The 27,963-nt window shown below is 38.4% G+C and overlaps 3 protein-coding genes across 6 annotated transcripts; all 3 read right to left on the reverse strand.

Annotated features, from left to right (window-relative positions):
* Window positions 1–1,276: 1,276 nt before the first annotated feature.
* LOC146489692 (acid-sensing ion channel 4-A-like) lies at window positions 1,277–11,563 on the reverse strand. Its single transcript, XM_085103884.1, has 7 exons — window positions 11,376–11,563; window positions 9,286–10,236; window positions 8,598–8,745; window positions 8,383–8,445; window positions 7,027–7,174; window positions 3,035–3,126; window positions 1,277–2,011 (listed from the first exon to the last, which is right to left on the reverse strand). Exons 2-7 carry the CDS (start codon window positions 10,210–10,212, stop codon window positions 1,890–1,892), a joined length of 1,500 nt encoding a protein of 499 aa, XP_084960010.1. The 5' UTR covers window positions 10,213–10,236; window positions 11,376–11,563; the 3' UTR covers window positions 1,277–1,889.
* Window positions 3,742–27,376, reverse strand: LOC146489693 (acid-sensing ion channel 4-A-like). 4 transcript variants are annotated; one of them, XM_085103896.1, is made up of 7 exons: window positions 27,319–27,376; window positions 20,913–21,863; window positions 20,354–20,501; window positions 20,201–20,263; window positions 19,556–19,703; window positions 18,011–18,102; window positions 14,720–15,597 (listed from the first exon to the last, which is right to left on the reverse strand). In XM_085103896.1, exons 2-7 carry the CDS (start codon window positions 21,753–21,755, stop codon window positions 15,425–15,427), a joined length of 1,467 nt encoding a protein of 488 aa, XP_084960022.1. In that variant the 5' UTR covers window positions 21,756–21,863; window positions 27,319–27,376; the 3' UTR covers window positions 14,720–15,424. The 4 variants fall into 4 exon arrangements, 3 of the variants coding, with proteins under 3 accessions (XP_084960022.1, XP_084960033.1, XP_084960049.1); XR_014863486.1 differs by lacking the exons at window positions 14,720–15,597; window positions 18,011–18,102 and adding an exon at window positions 3,742–3,758 and having other exon boundaries at window positions 18,681–19,703; XM_085103923.1 differs by lacking the exon at window positions 18,011–18,102 and having other exon boundaries at window positions 15,467–15,597.
* LOC146489694 (uncharacterized) lies at window positions 4,998–5,775 on the reverse strand. Its single transcript, XM_085104628.1, has 2 exons — window positions 5,491–5,775; window positions 4,998–5,385 (listed from the first exon to the last, which is right to left on the reverse strand). Exons 1-2 carry the CDS (start codon window positions 5,547–5,549, stop codon window positions 4,998–5,000), a joined length of 447 nt encoding a protein of 148 aa, XP_084960754.1. The 5' UTR covers window positions 5,550–5,775.
* Window positions 27,377–27,963: the final 587 nt, after the last annotated feature.

A 27,963-nucleotide genomic window follows, 5' to 3' on the forward strand; every position in this document is an offset into this window, starting at 1 on the left:
ATCATTCTGTTTGACTGATTAATAACACTTAATTTCGTTCACACTTTCAAAACTGCCTGAGTGGAAGCAAAAATACTCTAAACAAGCCTTATCTGTCAAAAAGTTTTCAGTAGTAAATACCCCATTGAAATTGCAATTAAAGCGATAAAGTGATTGCAACCTGACAAGGACAACTTTCGAAGGTGCGAACAGCAGGTAAACAGAACGTTTTAAAACTATTCTTAAAGGATTGCGAAACCAGTTGACGAGATATCTTAAGATCTAGTACCTTAAATTTATCTTCAGACGATGAAATATTATTCGTTATCTTCTTAACATGTAAAATTTACTCAAACTTCAACGAAATTTACCGCTGATGGTAAAGGTAAAGTAAGGTAAAGTACCTTTCATTTGCTTCTTGACATTTTTTCACTATCAAAGAGATATAAACATGACATGCTTGAAATTTTATTGTTGTCTTTGATTGTTTTTAGCGAAACGGCTCTGCTTCTTTCTAAATTTCCGGTACATCTCATTTTTTTTGTAATTGAGACGGTAGACACCTGCAGTGTTGAACACTGAACAACGTAGGAAATTAATTATTTGAAATATTTCTCGCTGCAAAACGCTTTTTCGGCGCAGGCTAGGTACAGATTGCCTTGATTTTATTTTAAGAATCACGCCAAATGCCAAATTGTACGGGTAACTAACAAGAAAACCAACTGTTTACTTAGCTTCCCCACTCGAGTTTTATTTTCACTAAAGATAGAATTGCTTTATTTGCCATTTCCAGATTGTAAAATTAATGTTTTGGATCAAAATGAGCTAAATAATTATTGGAGCGGCTTATTGAATATTACCTTCAGCAAGTTACATAACAGAGAGCACCCAGGAATCTTTCTCAAAACCCAATTTCATTGCTATTTGCTTTCTCCCACAGAAACTGTTTAAAACTAAATTTAAAAAAATAAGAGTGTTCTGGTTATAATTGTAAAAATCTCACTACTGAATCATTGATCTCAGTTCACTAAATTTAATGGTCTCCCAGTGTCTTTTAGATTAATTTATTTCCCTGAGTATGTTCCATTAGCCAATAATTCATCTGGCCGCCACTGACAAATCATGATATTGTGCTCAATGTCAATCAGTTATCGTTGGTGGTGGCGCTGCCGTTTTGATGCTTAAGCGTTTGATCATTTCAGTCGTAATACTGAGTTGGAGCAAAACAGTTTTTGGTCAATTCCTTAAAAAGCAAGGAAAACAAAACAAGAAATCAAATTGTTGAGCCTTTATTTCACTTACTTTACCTTACTTAATTACATTACTCACAACCTCTACAGAATCAAAAGAAAGAAACCGTGGGTAACCAGAGTCCTTGGCCTCCTTCGGCTTATGTGTCACGTGCAATACAATATACTTTGTCAACATAGTGACCTGTTTGTCAATCAATGTGCTTACATCCTAACCCAGCCACGAACTCACAACTTTCATGGGCAAATTTCTCTCCTTAAGCGAACATTCAATCGTGGTTCCATTCACACACAGACATTTTTAACCTTCCGTACGCGAACAACTCCCTTAAGTGGACACTTACATATGATACTAGTGGTGCTCACGTGTATTCACTGATTAATCGTTAAAAACGTTTCCGAATCACAGGGACGACAATACAGTGATATTTGCTAAATCTTAATTTTATTTAAACTAAACTTAATTTAAACTTCCCACCCTGCTCTTAGAGTGGGACAACAGTTATCATTCACATATTTTGTAAACCATCCACGTTGTTTTCCTTTCAGGACTCGGCCATGAAGGTTTAATTTATTTTAGTAGGATTAGTGTCAGTAACTGTGAAAAGGATGTAAATTTTATATTAATGTGGCAGCCGTTCGCCGTTTGTTTTGAGTCACTCATGCTGGATGAGTCAATTGACGTCGTCTGGTTGCTAGGAAACCGATAATGAAGTCCAAGAACTCACAGATGGTCAACAAGCTGCATCCCAGGAACAATCCCATGTTACCTCCAATCTCACCTTTAGGACAGAAAAGAAAAAAATCCACTTAATTTCATCTAATTAAATTATCGTTCGATTTCAAAGTAAATGCCAAGGAAAATGAGGAAGTCTGGTGTCACGAGAAAGTTTATTTGAGCCAGTTTAATGTGTGTTAGTCTTGGTTTTAAATATACACACATTGACATTCAAATCCTAGCAGTATGCAGGATGTTTGTCCCATGAACTTATTCTAATGGCCTTAGCTTCCACGAGCCTCCTGTAGCTCAGTGGTAGAGCATCCGAATTAGTAATCGGAAGGTCTTAGGTGAGACTCCTAGTAGGACCACTCGAATTCCCTTTTTCCGAGTTTGTCTTTGTCACTCACTGAATAATATACCATTCTCATTCATTAACCATATTCCCTGATAGTTGACGAGCGTGCCCTGTACCCTAGTTCAAAGTTGTGTGTTAAATGCAAGCATAAGCATCAGTGTAATCGTGACAAAGATCATGCGTGAACCAACGTAAGAAAGGCAAAAACGCAAGCCTTTTCTGTTACTGTCTGCATTTATTTCACGAGCAACTACGCTTATTTCCCCATTCTGCTTACTACTTTGGTTATCACACAACGGTGAACTAGGCGTGTGTCTTTTCAAAAGTGTAGTCGGTGTCGGAATTTTGTAAATGTCACGGTCTTCTACATATATACTTTTGTCATCTACGAAGACAATTCCACACAGTACACGCCCGGGCTTATAATCAAGATGTGTCAGCCGGGTTGGGTCTCGTTGAATAGAAACTGTTCCTGGTGTTATAGCGATGCTTACTGTTAACAAACAATATTTAGCTATTCAATTGTGTCAACAATTAAAACTGAGATGAACTCTTTATTTCCTACCCAATAATCCTCTGGTTGTTACATTAATATTAATAGTGACGTAATAAGAATAGTAATGGAATGTATTTATATGCCGCACAGATCACATTGTCTCATGGCGGTTTTCAATTCTTCTGTTGGGTGAGATCGCGTTATCTGATCCAAATTTACAGTAATTGTCTTACCAAACAAGGCGTTGCTATCGTAAGCTGGTTGTTGCTCCTGCATTTCATAACTCAGTGATTTGAAACCCACTTGCAAAAACACCAGATTATCACTAAAAAATAAAACATTAGCATGTGAGAATCCAGCCAAGGTATGTTCTGTTTTGTGATTTTCTGATTTATAACTACCCGTTTGTGTTTACGGCTTAAAAGAGAAGTATCACGAGAATTTGATGTCATTTAAAAACCCAAGAACGTTTATCTGTCAACAGAAACAAGAAAATAATTGTCTAGTTTTGTTATAAATTATCACCCCAGTGAAACAGAACTGTCGATTTGTGCCTATAGTCAGAGACAGAGTAGGTCGGAATGGATTTAAACTTGTAAAATGTTAGGCTAACGTTTTACAAGTTCTCGCATTTTTTGTTTCCAAAATGCGCTAGAACAGATCAAGAAATGTTCCTTTCATAAATTGAGTTGATTTCTTTCCTCTCGTTGTTCTAGATTGATTATTTTGCAGTTAAGTTAAGGTCTTACTTCGCCATTTTTAAGAAAATAGGTCAAAAACACCATGACACTTCCCCTTTAAGAACTGAGGAAATTAAATATTCGATATACTGTGTCCGGCATTATCACTGTCCAGTCACGCTTGTGTGTTTTCTGTCAGGTTTCAGGCCGCTCACTTTTCTCTTTCCTGAAACTAAAATTTGGCATCCTCACTTTTTTAAGACACCCTCGAGACCACCTCGCTTAAAACCGGTGACGTCAGAACTAAAACGAGATCTTTATTATTTTCAGTCTTAGTAGCTGATCAGTAAAACCGTAACGTGCAAGTCAAGGTCAAAGTGAAGGGGAAGGTCCTTTTGGTGATTTATACAAGAAAAATTGTAATGTTTGGTTGCCTTTGTTGGAAAAGCGAAGCGGTAAAGCGCTGTATATCATTTGCAATTCTGATGGATTAAGCTGTTGACTGAATTGTAGATACGACTGGTTCAATATCCACATCATAACACTCGTCACTGTCTTCTGTAAATATACTTTCGGTGGCGGCTCTTCTGAAGCAGAAATACAAACAACAAGAGCACTATCGCGAAGTATTTCCAAGTCCATAATCAATTGATTGTGCAAAGAATGCAATTCCAGTTTCCACCTTAATGCCGTGTTTACATTCGAACGTTTACCGCGGTTCAAATTAACTGAGGTCAAGTAACTAAACCATGGTACTTTTGTACAGTGTTTATACTGGCTCAAATAACTTAAGTTGATCTGTCAACACCGACAAATAAACATGATACAAATCGAATTGGCGGGAAGTACAAGCTATTGCGCGCGGTTTTGAAACATGGTCGCTATCAACCGAAGAGCGGTGGCTCTTACAGTCATTGCTTTTTACTTTTTAGTTTCTGAGCAGCAAATAGAAGCCTCGCGATTACAGCAGCTGTTATTATTACAGCACCTCAAGAAAGTGAGGCGAAAACGGATGATTTTACTCCAAATTATTCAACGAAATAGCAGGCGCGCGAGACGCGCTTGGACACGGCCAAGGAATCAATTTTGGTTCGAAAATCTATTACATGGAGCTTTTGTTGAAGACTGGTGGACTGGTGGCTGGTCCGGAGATGGCAAAGAAAGACACCAGGCTGCGGCAATCTATTCCAGTGCAGAAGCGAGTAGCGGTGGCATTATGGCGACTAGCAACTGGTGACACATACCGATCCACAGGGCTGCAATTTGGTATTGGACGTTGTACAGCCATGTTGATAAAACAGGATTTTTGCAAAGCCATTGCTAAACGCGCTCAAGAATTTATCAAATTTCCAGAAACGGAACAAGAGGTGCTACAAAGTATAAGATTGTTTACAAACAAGTCTCCATTTCCCCAAGTAGTAGGTGCAATCGACGGTTGTCATATTGCTTTGAAAACAGTGCCCGTGGATGAGCGGATTGATTACTTCAACCGAAAGCAAGATTATTCTGTTGTGATTCAAGGTGTTGCAGATGCGTCATTTCGATTGCATTGTTGAGGCGTTTTGTCGCTTTCAACGCTTTCTTCTCTGCATTTGGAATGCAGCTGGCGGGCTATAGACTGCCATTCTGGCGAATTGAAGGATTTATAGCGCAGCCTTTCCTCGTTTTCTCCGAACAACTCAATTAATATTTTCTCCTCCGTGTCCGTCCACCGATTTTTTTTCTTTTGCCCTTTGCTGGTGTGGCTGTCTTGGGACTGGCTAGGTAATTCTGAACTAGGCCCTGCGGAGTGCATCTCCCACGGCGGCAGAGCATATTGAGGCTGGTAGCTATAGTGTGAGCCAGGGTATGCGTATGGGTATGGCGCGCTCATTCGCGAATACTGCGAGTACTGCGGATCTTGCCTACAAGAAAATAGAGAATAAATAAACAAACTGTTTTACGCACTGAAGAAAAAAAACATAAAATAGTTTGAATTGAGTGAAGTAGAGATAGAATATGTTGCTTACCTTTCGGACTGGCTGCCGTAAATATTCAAAAACGTTTCACTATCGTTATTTTGTTCCATATTTTGACGAAGCCCCGACGAAGCAGATCTGAACTTTGCGGCAAATCAAATAACATGACACCAAAACCGGATATATCTGTCAATTTGACCCCGGTTACCGAGCTAAATCATGCCAAATCACTGCATAGTTATAACTTTTACCATGGTCAAATTTCCTTTGTCTTTTGCCGCATTTACTGAGGTATTAATTGATGTTTACATTGACCAAAAATTTACCTAGGTAGGTGAACTCTGTAACCACGGTAAAAATCCCAAGTGTAAACACGGCATAAGAGGTATTTCATACCAGAATTTTGCTAAAAATGTGTTCGTTGTCCGTTCTAGAGAGTTGTCCACAACATGGCAAATTGGCTGGGACCAGCCATGACTGTCCGCCTCACAATTGTTCGATCAAAGTACTCTTATATGCAGAAACTGAGCATTAAGTTTGAGGCATGTAATTAACTCCCAGTCGGTAATTAGCTAATTATAAAGTCACCAACCATCTACCTACCTACTTGCTTACTTGCTTACCTACCTACCTACCTACCTACCTACCTACCTACCTACCTACCTACCTACCTACCTACCTACCTACCTACCTACCTACCTACCTACCTACCTACCTACCTACCTACCTATTAATCTACCTACCTAACTACCACCTTACTTACCTATCGAATACATACCTACCTACCCTTCCTCCTTACCTTATCATATCAATTTACCTTCCAATTTGGCTACAATTTCAATTCAATTTATTATTATTTCCAACAAATATACAAAGACAATTTATACAACCCGCGTATAGCATTAGCTAATCTTGGCGGGTATTAGTAATAGACAAAAATTAAGACCACAACATTGCTACAATATCTGCACTACAATGTAAGACTGTGACAGGCAGTTGTAAACGAAACACATAGCTATAAGGTACAATAATTAGTAATAAACAAAAATTAAGTATTAAAGCCAAAAGACTACAATATTGCTACAATATCACTATAAGATAAAACCAAGGCATGCAATTTTAAACAAAACACGTAGCGAAACCCATAGCTATAGGGTACAATAATTATTGGCATTAAATTTCAATATTAAAGAATGGGCATCAACATAATAGTCCTCAATCCCAAGTACCGTTAAAAGTAATTTATGAAATTTTCTTTTAAAAGTTCTTTTCGTTAGCTTACGCCAGTCGGGGTGTAGACAGTTCCACAATCTCGCAACAAACGCAGAGAAAGATTTAAGTTTCACACACAATCTAGATTCCTGAATAAAAAAATTTCTTTGTAGAAGAGGAACGCGTATTATGTGCATGAACATCAGATGAATGAATGAAAAGCTGACGAATATTCCTAGGTATAGCATTAGTAGAAACATCATGTATCATGGCGAAAAACCGTTTCATCTCCTGGGGATGTAAAATAAAGGTGCAGAAAGCTGAAGGTAAATGTCTGACTACGCGTCATTTATTGTAGCATGATGGAGTGTCTACCTTTGGTATTGCACATCATCATAGTAACCAGATGTTATATGTTTCTCAGCGGTACTGGGATTCGGGAACCTTGAGTAGGATATTTCAACGTTGTACTTAATCCCAAAACAGGGTACCTCGCATCCACATGACTCATCCTCTAAAGATGCTGTGTGGAAAATACGTGTCAATCACTAGTATGATTTAACTTAAAGTTCTAAAATAAGAGTCAACCAAGCGGCAAAATATAGCCGGTGACTTAATTAATCGTATCACTAAAAAAATAACGTGAACATCATGGGACTGGTTCCTATAGCTTTGTCTTTGTCGGTTTTCTGAAATGCTAACTCAAATTCACGAAATGGACTTGAAAATTGAACTCAGCCAACCAGGCTATAATAATTGGTTTGGCTTCACCCTTTCCGTTAACCGATTTAAACGCGTAGATTGGGGTTTTGGAGGCTATTATAGGCACTTTCAGTCATAACAGTGTTATGCATTAAGGTTATCGTATACCTTCAGAGGTGTCTCGCGTCCAAGCGATGTAGCGGCGATGTATCGCGTCCAGTTTAAACTGTAGATACCTAAACCCATAATCAAAAGCTTACAGAGCTGTCTATCAAACTATACCAAGAATTTTGAAATAAAATGAATTACCGAATGTTTAGCACTGTTTTCTCGAATCAATTATTTTACTTGGAGGAGACACTTTAAAGAGCTAACACTTAAAGGGAATTTGTTTGTTTGCCTTCAAATTTGGAGAGTAGCTAGTTTAACATAAAAACAACAAAAAGGTGTCTGCGAATTTTTCCTTTCGAAATATTTTTTCTCCAAGAGCGATTTTTGTACGATTACTCCACATTTTTTTGATCCTATTTCGAAAATGTTCTGTAACTTTTCACTGCGATTGAGTATGGCAAAACGCAGACACGTGTTTTGTGTGCTTTGGGCCCGGAAACTGAGGAGCAAATTAAATTAGCGAAAAATAAAATTCGCTTTGACTTGTTGCTTTCAAAAGGTGATTCGGAGGCTTGCATTTAGAGGTCGTGAAAAATTCGACAATTCACTTTATTTCAACATTCTTGGTATAGTTTGATAGCCAATTCTATAAGCTTTAATTTGATATAGGGGTTTAGGTATCTACAGTTTAAACCGGACGCGCTACATCGCTTGGACGCGAGACACCTCTGAAGGTATAAGGTAACCTTAAAGGCAACATCCTCTAATCCAAGTCATAATGAATGACCAAATTATCGAGCAGGTTAAGCAAAAACTTTGAAATTTTGAAGTAAATATTTTTTACTTTAAAGTTTTGGGACGACCGGGTTGACTGGTGACCAACCTTAAACTATCAATTGTACATACATTGTTACTCACCTGTCTCCCGAGCAACACATCGAGACTCGTTAGGTGTGACGCATTTAGGAATTCCGGGAGCACCTTAAAACAAACGAATAAACATTAAACCTACGTCGTGTTCAAGAACATCATATTGTTTGAAAGGCTTTCTTTATCGATTCTGAGACTTGCAAATCCAGACTTGCGTAAACCGGTGCTTGAGAAATTGTGCTGCAAATATGAACGTATCCTACCTCTGTAGCCTGCAGGTCGACAACCACACTTGTTTATGACGTGCGCAACTTCGCACTCATACAGACAGCCCTCTGACGTGTAAGTGGAGAACGTTTTTAATTTTTTCTTGGAGCATTTGGTATCGTACGGTTTTTCCAGATTCTTAAACTGACAAAAAGGTGAGCATAAGAAAGAGAGAAAAAGAAAAAGAAAAAAAAAAAAAGGAAAAAGAAAAAGGAAAAGAGAGTATTTATGAATCACTGTCAGTATTTATATACGACAGTTTCATATTTTTACAACTTCTCTACATGAAAGGCTTACGCAAGTAAAAGTAATGTGGTCTACGGGATCTAAAGTACAAATTATAACAAGAAATCGTTCTTATTATGTACAATGCATATGAAAAAGCCTAAAATTAAAAAGGATATGTCACCGAATTTTGGGCTTAACAGGAGTATGTGCTATTTCCACATTAAACACTAGCTCGGGAATTTTCATTCATCTTATCCGTTACTACTACAGAGAAAAAGGAAACAGTTTTGATTGTATATATGTTACTCGTTGGCTATTATTATTCACTGTAAACTTATGTAACATCCTAGTCTATTATTCACTAATTTTTTACCAATGTATGTCGTGGTGAATAAAAAAAAAACAAGAAACAAACAAACAAACAAACAAACAAAAAAAACTTGTTCATGTACATACCCTTTTCTCTGATAAAGCTATGACCGCATGTTGCCCTGGTCCAACATTAATTCCTTCCCATTCATCGATATACTCTCCTTGCCCATGAATTAAGACCTTGAATCCGACAGAGTACTTTCCGTAAGTATATTCATGCGTCTGTACATCAAGCATAACGGACAAGCCGTCTGTAACTCCACCACTATCCACTGTTTTTATCTCATCATCTGTTCCTGAGTTGAAGGTGTAACACATCCCCCATGGGGCTACTGTCGGAACAAAATCCTCTGGTGAACAATCCAACCTCCCATCCCAGCCAAACTCGCACGTGGGGCCAAAAAGAGCTTCTATATCTTGGCTGAAGTACCGAAAAAACGTGTCAACGTCTGGACGATGGAGAGTTTGCTGCATTGCTTCCAAGAGATCTTGCTTATATTGATCTGTACAGTTTGGTATGGCAGCGGTTGCATCTTCAAACTCTGGTGGAGCACAGCAACAAAGAATAGACAGTCCGCAAGGCCGATCGCCTCGCACTCCTGCAGTCACAGCGCATGAGCTGATGTTTAAGCCGCTGGATGCGAACAGTGGATTGTCATCTCTCATGAGTAGTTTGCTTTTAGCGAAGAAGTTGAGGGGACAAATAGTAACAGCTGGAAATTTCATTGCGTTTACGTGCTCATTAGTTAATACAGTGTTGATGGGACGGCTGTAGTATTTGTGGAAAGCTGCCTGGACTAAGAAAACGTAGTAACCACCGGACACGAGCATTACCACAATCCAGACAAAGCGGGTTAGAATATGACGGTTCAAGAAGACATAACGAATCCCATGCAGCGTTGTGCTATCAACAAACTCTCGCCACATTGCTGGTCCGATCTGAGGGTCTTCCTCGGAATGTTCTTCGTGTGAAAATTGAGTCATCGTCAAGTCTTTTGTCTTCTCGGCCATAATGATGTTCAAGATATCCTTCTGCTGAGAAATAAGAATGTTGTCAGAATATTTCTTCCGACACACATTGGTGATTTAACGCCTAAGGATCTCTGAAACTAAAAATGCCTTTCTTCAAGTAATTCCTGTTTAAAACAGTGTTCATCCCAAGGAATTAACTTATCATAGAAGGCCCGCGAGAACTCCAATGTTACTGAACCATAAATAATTAAGCAGCAACAAAAAGGTTATTGTGCGATGCCCTGTACACCTCAATTAGGGAAGATTTTATCGAGTCCGCTTATTTCAAATTAAATCTACAGCAGAGATTCTCTCGACAATCTTGCTAATTGGAGAAGAAAGTTCTGAAAACGAGGTTCTCCTCTCTTTAATACAAAACCGCAGAAACCTAAGTGTGTTTTAATTCCTGCTTGTTCCCGGCATTTTCAACAGTTTAAGTGGAGAAAAGCAAACAACTGTGCAGGCTGTGTATCTTATCACGTTTAACACATTATTTCTACGGTCGAAGACTTAAGGTCGTTTGAAGTTTTAAAGGTGAAAACTAAGCGAAGATTTTGGTTTTGACTGATTCAACGGTTTTGGAACTATCTGTTTAGTGATGTAATGAGCAAAGAGGAGAACAAGGTAAAGCGATCTAACGGGACATTCTTATGTTTTCATTCCAAGAGGAATTAATTTACTTTCAAAGGTTTTTTTAGACATCTCAGGTATACTCTGATGAAGAGCCTAGCTCGTAATTCAGCTCTCTAGATAATTGATAGATACCCCCTTCTTCGACTCGTTCGTGGCTCCATCTCGCTAGCAGGATAACGTTCCATTATATTTAATAATGGAATTACATTTACAAAGGCACAGAAACTCAGTTTTATTCCGCTATCAAATATATACCGTTCGATTTATAAAAAAAATTATAGATGTTTATTTGTCTCCTTTTGACTTTTTCGTTGCTATTAACTATGCAGTTTTTTTCGTAACATCTTTAATAATATATATTCCTCAGATGGCTTTTAACGTAACAGAAATATGTTTTGCTCACTAAATGAGACGTACAAAGGGAATTAACTTGGGTGTCTTTTTTAGCTGATTAGCTTATGTGTTTTACATATATCCATTAAAAGCTAAGCTAATCTAGTCTGTAAATTTAAGATAGGTAAAATACCTACCAACTGAAATTCAAATCCAAATTTTCTACGGGATGTTTTACAAGGCTGCAAATCAACAAAAGAGGGCGAAAAGGTTGGTTAAATTTTGTTCTGCAAAGCCGATTCGAATACATACCTTGAGGTACCTTTTTAGTTTTAGTTTTCAAAGAAATCATAAATGATTAACAAACGGCTTAACTGAAGTAATCTTCTAAATCTGACTTGAAAAACGTGAAGTCGAGTTAAACTTAAAAGTACCGCCTCTTGGTGAACATGAAATCCGTATGTGCACTAGAAAAATGAAAGCATAACACATACCGTTTCAACATGATCATAACTTTCTCTTTTCAGCTGACTATATATGATATCTTAATTGTTCCCGTGGCAGGCCAAGAGAAAAATGTTAATAACGCTGCTCATGACAGGCAAAAATCCCTTTTTTGCCCAATGTGTGAGCTTGGTCATCATTTGTTTAGGTTAAACTTAATGGATGGTAAAAAATAAGCTCAGTTGTAAGCCTGTATCTTTATAGCTTGAGGCATAAATAATTGATTGATTGGGATAATTCTAGCCACTGCACATACTGAACATTTGGATAACCATCTTTAGTATCAACCAAGCCAGCAGGCAGGGTTTTTCGATTTCTGAAAAAAAGCCATTATTTGTGACTGGCTATCCACTGATTTGGTATATACTAACAAGGCAGTTATTTACTTCAGTGTTTGGGAGAGTACTGGCATCCCCCACTGTCCACCTCCGTTTTGGTGAATTATTAGAATTATTATTAGATTTAGAATCGTGTTTACGCCAAACGGCAAACGAGAGATTCGCGTTTATGTTTTCTTGAAATAATGAGTACATAGCCAAAAATAAACTGAGAAACTGAAAACATCGAGTGGGCAAATGTAGGACATAGTCACGTGGTCATTTCTGCCGTTTGACGTTTGCCGTAAAGGTAATTCTAAAGCCTCTCTATTGTGAATAATCGGGCAGAGACGTACGTAACCAAAAATACCATTTATCTTATTATGCAGCGAAATAAATGCCTGTGTTTTCTTTGGATACGAATAAAGATTTCAAAAGAAAGCTCAAGTTTCTCTATCGCATTATTTTGCTGGTTTTCACAAGAGATAAGAATCCTATCGGAAGTCCTATCGGAGGCACAAGGTAGATATCGATCAAAACGTTCTGATCGGCGTTGTGCTTCTGTTCGTTCCGTTCGAGTTTGTATGAGATGTTGTGCTTAGTCTTGCCGTGAGGAAAACCTATTTGTTGATAGGGGCACTCGGGATTATATCATAATGTCGGTAAGTCGAAAATTTTGCGTTTTCCCTCTGAGTCGATTATAACAATTAAAGCAGAATTTGCAGATAACAAAATCGAAAAAAAAAAAAAAAAATCGGGACTGCAAGAAAGCAATCAGGAATATCTTATATGGTAACGCGCTTTCATTTGCATTAATCACCTAAGCATTAAACTCACCTTTACACGCTCAAAGCACCACTCGTCTTTCTCACTGCACGGGTTAGATGTTATTTATTTCTGGTGTTGCATGATGTAGAAGTTAAAATACAATTTGCAATCATTATCCATGAGTCTAATCACTAAGGTAATTGCCACATTCGGCATTACCGCTGCACGCAAAAGCTTTCATTGGCCTGTAAGATTTGTAGGGTCATTAAATGCTATTGTGTAAACGCTAACTAGTACTTTCGAAGATTACTAGATTGAACTTCATCGATTTTTCATTCTATGCCCGACGCGAAACCTTACATCATCGAATGACGTTGTTATTTTGAACATCTCGAAAACACACACTTCAATTAAAAAAAGGAAAACCTAAGTCGAGTTTTCATCATGAGAAGGAGTTAACTATCGGAAATAGTTAAGCTAAACCATTGATGGTTGTAGTTGCTTAAGACTGAAATTTGCGGCCGCCGTTACCGCTGAAACACAATGTACATTAACACCTTATGCCAGCAGATTTGCTGTTTTCGCGTTTTTCAAATTAAAGTGTTGAGCCCAAAAGTCTCTTACATCATCATGAATAAGTAGACCTATGTAAACAAAAATGGAAAATAGGAAAATACTGCAAATTGTTTGGCTATTCATGTAACAATTGCCTCGCTAGTGAAGTCACGGTTGTATTTAGGCAGGAAGCTGGATGATATTCCGCGCACTAACCTGCAAACCAGTAGTTCAATAATGACGGATAAGATAATTCACTGTCTAGTGTTTGTTAAAGTGCTAAGGGAAGCCATGAAATTCCTACTGGGTCCTACTGAGCGTTAGCCCTAGTTAGGAAAGCGTACGATACAAATAGATTAAAAGTCTGACTTTGGCAAGAATCGAACCGACGACTCCTTATCTGTAGTTCAAAAAGATTGTCTAATTGCTTTTTTACAAATCCGCCAGTTCAATCAGGTTACAAAATAGTTCTTTTCTTTCAAACCTTCTTCAGAGAAAGGGTATCAAAGACACATTACAAAGAGCAAATATATTTATGTATGACACATTTGCTGCATCAAATTTGTTCTGCACAGCAAGCCCACCATTGAGAACATTTGATTTTTATTGCATTTGGCAGATGCTGTTTGTGACAGACAGTGACAATGCTGGCACGATTTTTCTGAAAAGATCAAAACAGTACACATGAAATTTTATCCGTTGAAACGGTTAAATTTGGGCCGGTGAAGACGGCCTTAGGTAAGAAAAAGTGCAGTGTCGGCACCAAAGAGACATGTTCTAATGAACGCTGATCCCAAGCAGCCAGTGATCAAATAGCCACTGGAATCATTTTCCGACTGTATATGAACACAGCAACATGGCAAGATTGCATTGGGCGTGGGGCCGCATTTCGAGTTGAGTTTTGGAAATCGTCCCAACATTTATGGCCAGGATTGTCTGGTGTTAGCTTAGCATTTTTTAAAAATTGGCAAATTATATTATTTTAAAGACGTTTTGAAAGTTACCTTTGTGGAAATCACTATTCTAAAAGCCATGCCCTTCATGAGCTCTCCGTACAAAGTGAACTTAGTTACAATCGTGATTATTGGAATAGAGCCGTTACTAAAAGATGTGCAATGGATATTTGTTTTCGGTGGTAGATATGCTTGCATCTAGTTATTTTGCAAAGTATGCACATAGAAACACTGGCAGAGATCAAAATCTGCCTAAAATTGTTGGCAAGGAGAGTATATTATAATGACACCCCTTTTTACAACCTCGCGGACGCCTCCTTAGTTTTGCAGAAACAGGTGCCATCGATAGCACCAACACATTTTCCGAATAAAAAAGCAAGAAAAATCAAAGCAACAACAATAGCAACGACAGCTCAGAACTTGAACTGTCGACAAAACAAGAAATCAAATTGTCAAGCCTTTATTTCACTTACTTTACCTTATTTAATTACATTTCATTACAAAATTAATTATTTAATTACAAAAACAATAAATCAAATTACATTTTAATCTAATCTTTTAATTTTTAGTAATCATAAGTAAATTTAATTACAAAATTGATTAATGAATTACCAAATTAATTATTTTATTACAAAAACTAGAAATCAAATTGTCGAGTCTCTATTTCACTTACTTTACCTTATTTAATTACATTATTCAGCACCTCTTCAGAATCAAGAGAAAGAAACCGTGGGTAATCAGTGTCCTTAGCCTCCTACGGCTGTGTCACGTGTAATCAATTTGCTTACATCCTAACTCAGCCACGAACTGCCAACTTTCATGGGCAAATTCTCTCCTAAGCGAACATTCAATCGTGGTTCCATCCACACACAGACATGGTACCCACGTGTTTTCGCTGATCTACTGATTCATCGTGAAAAACGTTTTCGAATCACAGGGACGGCAATACAGTGATATTTGCTCATTCTTCATTCTGCTTAAACTTAGCTTAGCTTAAATTTCCCACCCTGCTCTCAGAATGGTACAAATGGTACAACAGTTATCATTCCGTTATTTCGTGATCCACGTTGTTTTCCTTTTAGGACTCAGCCATGAAGGTTTAATTTATTTTAGCAGGATTAGTGTCAGTAAGTGAAAAGAATGTAAATTTTATATCGTTGTCGCAGCCGTTCGCCTTTTGTTTTGAGTCATGTTCGAACTCATGCCGGATGCGGTCAATTGACGTCGTCTGGTTACTAGGAAACCGGTAATGAAGTCCAAGAACTCACAGATGGTCAACAAGCTGCATCCCAAGAGCAATCCCATGTTACCTCCAATCTCACCTTTAGAACAAAAAAGAAAAAAAAACCACTTAATTTCATCTAATTAAAATTATCGTTCGATTTCAAAGTTAATGCTAAGGAAAATGAGGAAGTCTGGTGTCACGAAAAAGTTTATTTGAGCCAGTTTTGTGTGTGTTAGTCTTGGTTTTAAATATATACACATCGACATTCAAATCCTAGGAGTATGCAGGATGTTTGTTCCATGAACCTAGTTTAATGGCCTTAGCTTCCACAAGTCTCCTGTAGCTCAGTGGTAGAGCATCCGAATTAGTAATCGGAAGGTCTTAGGTTAGACTCCGAATAGGAGCACGTGAATTTCCTTTTAACCGAGTATGCCTGTATCACTCACTGAATAGTACACCATTCTCGTTTATTTACCAGGCTTAAAACGTACCATCACATTTATTCTATTCCCTGTTATAATCCATCAAATATTTTCGCTCGCGCGCGATTGGTCTGAACGCCTCACGTGACCGAATATACCTCAGCTAAAACTGGGGATATTCCTCAATTTCAAAAACTTCAAGGCGTGTCAAGCTTGCAATTAAAATTAATGTCAAGATGGGAGAGCGGTTTGCTATTGTGACAGAAGAAGAGATAAACCTGCTGGTCGATAAAACAGTACCAGAAAACAACATACGCTCCGACGTTTTTGACGGTAAACTGTTCTACAAGCTCGTTACGACATTTTCGGTTGGTTTGAATTCTGTTCATCAGTCCTTGAATTAAAAATTTGGCAAAACTGAAAAATATGAAAGACGAAATGGTTTAGCCCATTTCTTTTAAAAGTAAGTTATTTATGATTTTCTTTCCGTCTGGCGAAAGGAGAAAGCCATCAAAAAGCGATTTTTTAAAAACGAGTTTAACAAGCTCGAAGCTCGCTCACACGACGCTTACGGCAAATATTACAGTTGTAATTCAGTGAGAGCAATTCGTGCTGGCCTGGATAGGAATTTAAAGAAAAAAACATGAATTTCAGTACCTTTACTGACAGAGTTCAAGCCGGTAAATGATGCTATCAATGCTCACCTGGTCGAGATCGCTCGCGAAGGCAAAATCTCGTCCACGAAACATAAACCAGCTATGATACGCCGAGATGTCGAAATTCTCAACGAAGAGAAGCAGCTTGCCCTACTCTCGAGCAACAAGTTCAATCCTCAGCGATTGTGAGCGACTTCATGGCTGGCTCCATTCAATGTCAAGTTAGCAAAGAAAGCGCTCTGATGTAAATCCAGCAAAAAACAACCGGTGCCGGGGGTGGCGTCGTATTCGACTGCAGGTTCAGCCTCGATTTCTTCACAGGTCGTTTTCGGCTGGTAAATTCCACAATTGTATTTTCAAGTACTGCTCCAATTGAACACGAGATAAAAGGAAAAGAACGGCAAAGCGCCGCTGTTTCGTTGACGGCGGTTTACACTTTTTACGGAATGCGATACTTTACAGGTTTTAGCTTTCAGGTTTTTTAGCTTGTTCTCGAAAGGTAGTTAGATTCCCTGTAACGAACAAACAATTTTACTCTCCTTTCAAACAAACGCTTTCGACTGAAGCGAAATCTGACGTGAAGACGTGGAGATTTTGGAAGCCACCTGACAAACTTTGACGTGATTGACATATGACAGAATGGCAGATCCTGCCGATTCCTGCATGTTGCGAAAAATATTTGAAGGATTATAAACACAATAGCCTGCATTTGGCTTTAAAGATATGCCCAGATTTGTCCTTGGACATGATCTGCTCCTCGAAGCTCACAGGTGTGTTTTTCGCATAGTGGGAACCCTTTCTGCTTACTACTGTGGTTATCACACAACGGTGAACTTTTCAAAAGTGAAGTCGGTGTCACAATTTTGTAAATGTGTTCTACATATATACTTTTGTCATCTACGAAGACAATTCCACACAGTACACTCCCGGGTTTACAATCAAAATTTAACAGCCGGGCTGCGTCTCGTTGAATAGAAACTGTGCCTGGTGTTATAGCGATGCTTACTGTTAACAAACATTGTTTTGTTATTCAATTGTAGCCTGCGTAGCAAGCGTTTCCTTGCTGTTTCGGAGCAAAGAAAGACCGAGGAACGAGGTTCTCGGTTTTGGCCGCGCGAGAAATGAAACGAGAGCCAAAAAATCAAAGAGGGGGGAGGGGGAGGGGAAACATTTTATTGGTGTATTTATGACAGCTGTTGACAGGATCAAATGTCGGTACGCGCACTCAGGCATGACAAGCGGTGTGGGCGGTTTTCAAAATCCCGGGGTTTGTCTGCAAGTGTTTCCTTCCTTCCTTCCCCACCCCCTCCCCGCTTACTCGTGCCATTTTTCGCGCAGTCCTTGCTCGGAAACAGCACGGAAACGCTTGCTACGCAGGCTACTGTGGGGTGAGATCGCGTTATCTGATCCAAATTTAAAGTTATTGTCTTACCAAACAAGGCGTTGCTATCGTAAGCTGGTTGTTGCTCCTGCATTTCATAACTCAGTGATTTGAAACCCACTTGCAAAAACAGCAGATTATCACTAAAGAATAAAACATTAGCATGTGATAATTCAGCCAAGGTATGTTCTGTTTTGTGATTTTCGGATTTATAACTATCCGTTTGTGTTTTAATACGGCTTAAGAACTGAGGAAATTAAATATTTGATATACTGTCTGGTAGTATCATTGTCCAGTTTCGCTTTCGGGTTTTTTGTCAGGCTTCAGGCCGCTCACCTTCCTCTTTCCTGAAACTAAAATTTGGCATCCTCACTTTGAATTTTAATGCAGAGATAAGTAATTTTTGAAACACGAGCAGCAGTGTTTTATCGGGATTTAAAACCACGAGGCGTAGCCGATAAAACACGCGCTGCGAGTTTTTTTGAACGGCTTCAAAAACATTCCTGGAAAAGCGTGTGTCAAGAGAGTTAACAACAATGATGCTTTTGAGAACGTTGGAAATTAGCATGCGAGAAAAACATTAAACACCGCATACTAATAAGGAGGAGGTTTTATCGGGTTTTAAAAACACTGCACGTGATGTTTTATCGACCATTTGATAGGTCAATGGGCTTATGAATTATTAATGAGTTTGTCTCTGAACTCTCTGTAAAGAGACTACCTTGCTTAAAACCGGTGACGTCATGCAGAACTGAAACGAGAACTTTATTAACACTGATCAAGGTAAGTAACAATTTCATATTTTTAGTCTTAATAGCTGATCAGTAAAACAGTAACGTGCAAGTCAAGGTCAAAGTGAAGGAAAAGCTCCTTTTGGTGATTTATACAAGAAAAATTGTAATGTTTGGTTGCCTTTGTTGGAAAAGCGAGGCGGTAAAGCGCTGTGTATCATTTGCAATTCTGATGGTTAAGCTGTTGACTGAATTGTAGATACGACTGGTTCAATATCTACATCATCACCCTCGTCACTGTCTTCTGCAGATATACTTTCGAAGCCGGCTATTCTGAAGCAGAAATAAAAACAAACAAACAACAAGAGCTCTATCGCGAAATAGTTCCCAGTACATAATACACTGATTATGCAAAGAATGCAACTCCAGTTTTCGCCTTAAGAGGTATTTCCCACGAGAATTTTGCTAAAAATGTGTCCGTTGTCCGTTCTAGAGAGTTGTCCACATCACTGTCCGCCTTAAAGAAGTGTCCGCCTTACAATGTATATTGATGTGCAGAATATGAGCATGAGATTTGAGGTATTGTATTTAACTCGGTAGCTAGCTAATTATAAAGTCACCAACCATCTACCTACCTATTGCTTACCTACCTACCTACTTCCCTACCTATCTAACTACCTCCTCCTTACTTACCTATCTAATACATACCTACCTACCCTTCCTATTTATCCTACCTCCTTACCTTATCATATCAATCTAGCTTCCAATTTGGCTACACTTCTGGGGGATGTAAAATAAAGGTGCAGAAAGCTGAAGGTAAATGTCTGACTACGCGTCATTTATTGTAGCATGATGGAGTGTCTACCTTTGGTATTGCATATCGTCATAGTAACCAGATGTTATAAGTTTCTCAGCTGTACTGGGATTCGGGAACCTTGAGGAGGATATTTCAACGTTGTACTTAATCCCAAAACAGGGTACCTCGCATCCACATGACTCATTCCCTAAAGATGCTGTGTGGAAAATACGTGTCAATCACTGGTATGATTTAACTAAAATAAGAGTAAACCAAGACAAAAGAAACCTTCAAAATATATTGTATCACTAAAAAGAACTTACGTGAACATTATGGGGCTGGCCCCTATAGCTTTGTCTTTGTTATCTGTAATACTAACTCAAATCCCAAAATGGACTTAAAAATATTAATGTAACGTCAAAAACTAGGCTATGATAATTGCTCTGGAGCTTCACCCTTTCCGTTAACCGATTTAAACGCGTAGATTGTGGTTTTGGAGAATATTATAGCTACTTTCAATGTTAAGTGCATAAGAGTGTTATGCATTAAAGGCAACATCTCTATTTCAAGTCATAATGAATGACCAAATTATAAACAGGTTAAGCAGAAACGTTGAAATTTTGAAGTAAATATTTTTTACTTTAAAGTTTTGGGACGACCGGGTTGACTGGTAACCAACCTTGAACTATCAATTGGACATACATTGTCACTCACCCGTCTCCCGAGCAACACATCGAAACTCGTTAGCTGTCACGCATTTTGAAATTCCGGGAGCACCTTAAAACAAACAAATAAACATTAAACCTACGTTGTGTTTAAGAACATCGGTGCTTGAGAAATTGTGCTGCAAATATGAACGTATCCTACCTCTGTAGCCTGGAAGTCGACAACCGCACTTGTTTATGAAGTGCGCAACGTCGCATTCATACAGACAGCCCTCGAATGTGTAAGTGGAGAACGTTTTTAATTTTTTCTTGGAGCATTTGGTATCGTACGGTTTTTCCAGATTCTTAAACTGACAAAAAGATGAGCGTAACAAAGAGAGAAGATGAAAAAGAAAAAAGAAAAGGGAAAGAGAATATTAATGAATCACTGTCGGTATTTATATAAGACAGTTTCATATTATTACAACTTCTCTTCATGAAAGGCTCATGCAAGTAAAAGTAATGTGGTCTACGGGATCTAAAGTACAAATTGTAACAAGAAATCGTTCTTATTATGTACAATGCATATAAAAAAAGCCTAAGCTTAAAAAGAATATGCCACCGAATTAAGGGCTTAACAGGCGTATCTGCTATTTCCACATTAAACACTAGCTCGGGAATTTTCATTCATCTTATCCGTTACTACTACAGAGAAAAAAGAAACTATTTTGATTGTATATATGTTACTCGTTGGCTATAACTTGTTCATGTACGTTACATACCCTTTTCTCTGATAAGGCTATGACCACATGTTGGCCTGGTCCAACATTAATTCCTTCCCATTCATTTATATACTCTCCTTGCCCATGAATCAGGACCTTAAATCCGACAGAGTACTTTCCGTACGTATATTCATGCGTCTGTACATCAAGCATAACGGACAAGCCGTCTGTAACTCCACCTCTTTTCACTGTTTTTATCTCATCATCTGTTCCTGAGTTGAAGGTGTAACACATCCCCCATGGGGCTACAGTCGGAACAAAATCGTCTGGCGAACAATCCAACCTCCCATCCCAGCCAAACTTACACAGGGGACCAAAAAGGGCTTCTATATCTTGGCTGAAGTACCGAAAAAATGTGTCAACGTCTGGACGATGGAGAGTTTGCTGCATTGCTTCCAAGAGATCTTGCTTATATTGATCTGTACAGTTTGGTATGGCAGCGGTTGCATCTTCAAACCCTGGTGGAGCACAGCAACAAAGAATAGACAGTCCGCAAGGCCGATCGCCTCGCACTCCTGCAGTCACAGCGCATGCGCTGATGTTTAAGCCCTTGGCTGCAAACAGTGGATTGTCATCTCTCATGAGTAGTTTGCTTTTAGCGAAGAAGTTGAGGGGACAAATAGTAACAGCTGGAAATTTCATTTCGCGAACGTGTTCATTAGTTAATACAGTGTTGATGGGACGGCTGTAGTATTTGCAGAAAGCTGCCTGGACTAAGAAAACGTAGTAACCACCAGACACGAGCATTATCACAATCCAGACAAAGCGGATTAGAATATGACGGTTCAAGAAGACATAACGAATCCCATGCAGCGTTGTGGTATCAACAAACTCTCGCCACATTGCTGTTCGGGCCTAAGGGTCATCCTCGGAATGTCCCTCGTGTGAAAATTGAGTCATCGTCAAGTCTTTTGTCTTCTCGGCCATAACGATGTTCCAGATATCCTTCTACTGAGAAATAAGAATGTTGTCAGAATATTTCTTCCGACGCACATTGGTGATTTAACGCCTAAGAATCTCTGGAACTAATAATGCTTTTCTTCAAGTAATTCCTGTTTAAAACAGTGTTCATCCTAAGGAATAAACTTTTCACAGAAGGCCCGCGAGAACTCCAGTATTAACCATAAACAATTAAGCGGCAACAAAAAGGTTATTGCGATTCCCCGTACACCACAATTAGGGAAGATTTTATCGAGTCCGCTTATTTCAAATGAAATTTACAGCAGAGATTCTCTGGACAATCTTTCTTATTGGAGGAGAAAGTTATGAAACGAGGTTCTCCTCTTTTTAAGACAAAACCGCGGAAGACTAGCTCGTTTTCAATTCCTGCCTGTTCTCGGCATATTCAACAGTTTAAGTGGAGAAAAGCAAACAACTGTGCAGCCTGTGTATCTTATCACATTCAACACATTATTTCTAAGTCGAAGAATTGATGTCGCTTGAACTTTTAACGGTTATAATTAAGCGAAGATTTTGGTTTTGACTGATTCAACGGTTTTGGAACTATCTGTTTGGTCATGTATTGAACAGAGAGGAGAACAAGATAAACTGAGAGATCTTAGGAGACATTCTTATGTTTTTATTCCAAGGGCAATTACTTTACTTTCAAAGGCTTTTTTAGACACCTCAGGTACACTCCGATGAAGACCCTATAGCTCATAATTCGGTTCTCTAGATGATTGATAAATACCCCCTACTTCGACTCGTGCGTGGCTCCATCTCGCAGGCAGGATAACGTTCCATTATATTCAATAATGTAATTACATTTACAAAGGCACGGAAACTCAGTTTTATACTGCCATTAAATATATAACGTTCGATGTATAACAAAAATTATAGTTGGTTACTTTTCACCTTTAGACTTTTTCGTTACCATTAACCGTATGTAGCTTTTTTCGTAACATCTTTAATAATATCTATTCCTCAGATTGTTTTTGACGCAACAGAAATATGTCTTGCCCACGAAAAAAAAGGAATTAGTTTGGAATTAGTTTGTATGTCTTTTGGATGTCTTTTTTAGCTGATTAGCTTATATATATCTATTTAATGCTAAATCAATCTAGTCTGTAAAATTTAAGGAAGGTGGAATACCTACCAAGACTACAAGACTGCAAATAGAGAAAAGAGTGCGAAAAGATGGTTTAATTTTGGTGAGCAAAGCCGATTCGAATATACACCTTTTTAGTTTAAGTTTTCAAAGAAATCATAATGATTAACAAACGGCTTAACTGAAGTAATCTTCTAAATCTGACTTGACTTGAAGTCGAGTTAAACTTAAAAATACCTCCTCTTGGTGAACATGAAATCCATATGTGTACTAGAAAAATGAAAGCATAACACAAACCGTATCAACATGGTCACAACTTTCTCTTTTCAGCTGACTATATATGATATCTTAATTGTTCCCAGGTCAAGAGAAAAATGATAATAACGCCGCTGCAGCTAATAGTATGACAGACAAAAATCCCTTTTTTGCCCAATGTGTGAGCTTGGTCGTCATTTGCACTGGCGGTCCAAGCTCAAGATGTGAGCGATGATCATCTTGGTAATAGCGGTCACGGCGCAAATATAAGAGTTTGTATGGGAATATTTACGATCTGTTTTAGGAAGTACAAATACTGGAAAGTTCTTAATAAAAATGACATACCTTGCTTTTAAGGTGTATTGCCTGTTGTCTGTTTGCTATTTTGTGCTGATTTGAGACCATTTTAGCGAGTTATCGCTTGGCCTAGGATAACTCCCTAAAACGACCTCAAATCAGTAAAAAATAGCAAAATTTCTTCTGCAATCGATAGACACGAGATCACTACAGGTGTGTTCTTAGACTTCTCCAAAGCATTTGACACTCTTGATCATGAAATCCTATTCGCTAAGGTGGAACATTATGGTATTCGTGATGTGGCTCTGAAGTAGATTAAAAGCTATTTTTCCTGCCGCCAACAATTTGTAAAATTTAATGAAGCTTGTTCCACTACCCAAACTGTCAAGTGCGGAGTCCCTCAAGATTCCATTTTAGGCCCTTTATTCTTCATACTATACATAAACGATCTTCCGCTGGAATGCCTCTAGTTAACACAGCCCATGCTTTTTGCTGATGACTCCAGTATCTTCTACTCTCGTACAAACCCAAATGACGAACTACGCAATTTTGATGTTTGGTTGAAATTTAATAAGCTCTCGGTCAATCTACAAAAAACTAATTACATTATCTTCAAATCTAGACAGAAGAAACTTAACTACAATTTTACCCTTTTCTTTGGAAATCAGTCTCTGAGCCCAATTTTTAGGTGTTTATGTTGATGAAGATCTAACCTGGAAATATCACATCAGTTTTATATGTAAACAAATTCCAAGTCAGTGGGTATCATATTCAGGTTTCGATTTTATTTATCTTAAAAAATAAAACTGACTTTGTACTACGCGCTAATTTATCCTTACATCATTTACTGTAACTCCACCTGGTCATCCACATATGTGTCTAATCTAAATACAATATTCTACTTCCAAAAGCGCGTTGTGCGAGCCCAATTGCCAATTCAGATTATCGAGCACACTCTGTTGCCCTATTTGCTAAATTGGGTATCTTAGACATTTTCCAAGTTAATTAATTTCAAATAGCCAAATTTATTTTTCTATTACCAAAATTAATTATTACCCCCAATGTTTCTGAATTTGTTTTTAACAAGCAGCCAAGTGCATAATTATGGCAACCACTATCGATCGCATTCTTGTCACACAAATCCGATCTTTTACAATCCTTTACCAAGGTCCCAAAATCATCTATAAAATCATGAATTGACCAAGCCGCACTTAGTCAGCACCATATTTTCTATTTATTAGTGACAGCCGAGGTGGCCTCTCTTATAAGCCTGGTGGTTTCTTGAGGTCTCCTCGCCATTATTGTAAATTGAATGATTTCTTTTTTTTTGTTGCTTTTAGTAAGGCAAATAAATAAATGATGATGATGATGATGATGAACAGACAATAGGCAATACACCTTAGAAGCAAGGTATGTCATATTAATTAAGGACTTACCAGTATTTGTACCTCCTTAATCCGATCGTAAATATTCCCATACAAACTCTTGTTTGCGCCGTGACCGCTATTACACAAGACGATCAATCTCGTACCCAGAGTCCTCAGGCTCTTTGGCCAGCGGTTGGTCGCCAGGAGAGAGAGAGAGAGAGAGAGAGAGAGAGAGAGAGAGAGAGAGAGAGAGAGAGAGAGAGAGAGAGAGAGAGAGAGAGAGAGAGAGAGAGAGAGAGAGAGAGAGAGAGAGAGAGAGAGAGAGAGAGAGAGAGAGAGAGAGAGAGAGAGAGAGAGAGAGAGAGAGAGAGAGAGAGAGAGAGAGAGAGAGAGAGAGAGAGAGAGAGAGAGAGAGAGAGAGAGAGAGAGAGAGAGAGAGAAAGAGAGAGAGAAAGAAGATAAACAGAGCCATAAGAGAGTCAGAGACCCGATACAAGGCAGACCACCTAAAGAAACCCTCCCAAGAACCGCCATAATTTAAAGATAGCCTTAGCCAGGATGAAACATAGTTAAAATTTAAAAAAAGCGATCTCTGGCTAAAATGATTAAAAAATACGAGCTTTCGACTGCCCGAACTGCAGTCTTCGACGGGTAAAATGAGTGATGAGAAAGCGATGAGAGCGATATTCATGCAGCTCTGGAGTCCAACGGATATCCACCGAAGTTTTATCCAAAACATACAGGCTAAGAAAACATGATCCTCAACAACAAATGTATCCCCAGAGGAACCTGTTGGAATGTTTTTTAACATGGTCGAACCAACTGAATCACGCAAGTCTTTCGCTTCTCTCCCTTACATCAAAGGAGTAACTGAACCTTTGACACGTATCCTAAAAAAACACGATGTCACACTTGTAAACAAACCATTTACTACACTACAAGAACAGTTCCCAGTTCAAAAATTTCGATCTTCCATGGAATCGCAGACCAACGTCGTGTATAAAATTCCCTGTACAAATTGTTCGTGGTGTTATATTGGGGAAACCGGCAGAGCTTTCAATACCTGAAAAAAAAGAACATTTGAGAAACACCAAAACTGCGGCCAAAGTTAGTGCATTTAGTGCAGGCTCAATAGCCATGGGTGGAGTGTATCCACCATTAAAATTCAAAAATTCGCAGAAAAATTACGTTACTTCTGTATCTTTCATTCATTAAGCCAATCACGTACCGCTGAGCGATGACACTTCAATATGGCATATATAACCGATTTTTGTGTTTCGCATGTTTGGCTGAGAAATGGCTTCGGCATTCAGGAGTTCGCGGGTCGATTTTATTTGTGCAGATGATGTGTTAGAAAAGATTTTTGGTGACACTTCAAAATGAGATATTGTAGGCTATATTGCTGTAAATGGTTGTCGCGATATAAAATAAATATTCGATGTGGTAAATTTCGCCTATTTTTTGCCTGCAGCGATCCTGGACATATCTCAAACTTTTGCAAGCGTTTTCCGTCATCAGTGTTCAAGTCCAGATATTTACAGGTTTGGACAGAAATGATATAAAGTAGTCATTGAGAATTTCCGAGATACTTCTCTTTATGAATGCTTAAGTCTTATTTTAAGTCATTTGTCTTGCATCCGCCATCTTGTATTTGACACGTCATTTGGTCATATACAAAATCGCGACATAAAAAAGGAAAAAGAACGAGACCGAGAATTTAACTCGGCACTTCACAGCCCGAGTAGAGAGTACATAGATGAGAATAGTGCAAAATAATTCTGGCCTTTGATGCTAACACAAAACTGTTGTGTTTTACTGATAAACTGAAAACGTGTCACGTGGTCATTTCTGCCGTTTGACGTTTGCCGTAAAGGTAATTCTAAAACCTCTCTAGTGTGAATAATCGGGCAGAGACGTACGTAACCAAAAATACCATTTATCTTGTTATGCATTGAAATAAATGCCTGTGTTTTCCTTGGATACGAATAAAGATTTCAAAAGAAAGCTCAAGTTTCTCCATCGCATTATTTTGCTGGTTTTCACAAGAGATAAGAATCCTATCGGAATTCCTATCGGAAGCACAAGGTAGATATCGATCAAAACGTTCTGATCGGCGTTGTGCTTCCGTTCGTTCCGTTCGAGTTTGTATGAAAAGTTGAGCTTAGCCTTGCCGTGAAGAAAACCAATCTGTTGATAGGAACACGCGTAATTACATCATAATGTCGGAAAGTCGATAATTCCAACAAAAATTGAATACATCGTGAATTTCGCGTTTTCCTTCTGCGTCGATTATAATAATTAAAGCGGAATTTGCAGGTAACAAAAAATAAAAAAATTAAAGGGACAGCAGGAAAACGATCAGTTGTTTTTCCATTTTCAAGGAATATCTTATATGGTAACGCGCTTTCATTTGCATTAATCGCCTAAGCATCAAACTCACCTTTACACGCTCTAAGCACCACTCGTCTTTCTCACTGCATAGGTTAGACGCTATCTATTTCTGGTGTCGCATGATGTAGAATTTTAAATAAAAATTTGCAATCATTATCTATGACTCTAATCGCTAAGGTCATTGCCACATTCGTCATTACCGCTGCACGCGAAAGCTTTCATTGGCCTGTAAGATAGTAGTGATAAACACCTGTTTTACGCCAAACAAACCATTGTTATTTTCGAAAACATACTTAATTGAAAAGGCCGAGTTGCCGTGGGGATAATCCACCTGTTTCCCACCGAATTCATGACAGGAGAAGGTATATGTTAAACATGCGAAGCAAATTATGAACTTAAATAGACTGGAGTTGTTTTCTCACAGTAGGGGAGGTCTGAACAGAAACTGGAAGGTCCACTTATTTTTCAATATTTCCAATAGACCCTATGCAAAAATGGCTGACATTTTAATATCCTTTTGTTTGCATTTAAATTAGTCTCACTAGCCTCGTTATTGAGTTTATAAAACATTAGAATATTTTACCTTGAACGAGGCTAGTGAGGCTTATTTGAATGCAGACAAAAGAATATTAAAATGTCAGCCATTTTTTGCATAAGGTCTATACATGTTGCAAAATCTCTAAAAACATTTACT

This window comes from Pavona decussata, unplaced genomic scaffold (genome assembly GCF_977016875.1).
Source record: "Pavona decussata unplaced genomic scaffold, jaPavDecu1.1 SCAFFOLD_4, whole genome shotgun sequence".
In the NCBI taxonomy this organism is placed as follows: Eukaryota; Metazoa; Cnidaria; class Anthozoa; order Scleractinia; family Agariciidae; genus Pavona; species Pavona decussata.

Bases quoted from the DNA above. Each gene is read 5' to 3' on its own strand.
- LOC146489692 (XM_085103884.1), bottom strand. From the start codon at position 10,212: ATGGCCGAGAAGACAAAAGACTTGACGATGACTCAATTTTCACACGAA. The intron at 7,175-8,382 runs GTGAGTAACAAT...TTTTCCACACAG, and splicing joins ATGTGTTGCTCGGGAGACAG to CATCTTTAGAGGATGAGTCA. The intron at 2,012-3,034 runs GTAAGACAATTA...TCTGTCCTAAAG, and splicing joins CGATAGCAACGCCTTGTTTG to GTGAGATTGGAGGTAACATG.
- LOC146489693 (XM_085103896.1), bottom strand. From the start codon at position 21,755: ATGTGGCGAGAGTTTGTTGATACCACAACGCTGCATGGGATTCGTTAT. The intron at 20,502-20,912 runs GTATGTAACGTA...TCTTTTTGTCAG, and splicing joins TAGCCTTATCAGAGAAAAGG to TTTAAGAATCTGGAAAAACC. The intron at 19,704-20,200 runs GTGAGTGACAAT...TTTTCCACACAG, and splicing joins ATGTGTTGCTCGGGAGACGG to CATCTTTAGGGAATGAGTCA.
- LOC146489694 (XM_085104628.1), bottom strand. From the start codon at position 5,549: ATGGAACAAAATAACGATAGTGAAACGTTTTTGAATATTTACGGCAGC. The intron at 5,386-5,490 runs GTAAGCAACATA...ATTTTCTTGTAG, and splicing joins TACGGCAGCCAGTCCGAAAG to GCAAGATCCGCAGTACTCGC.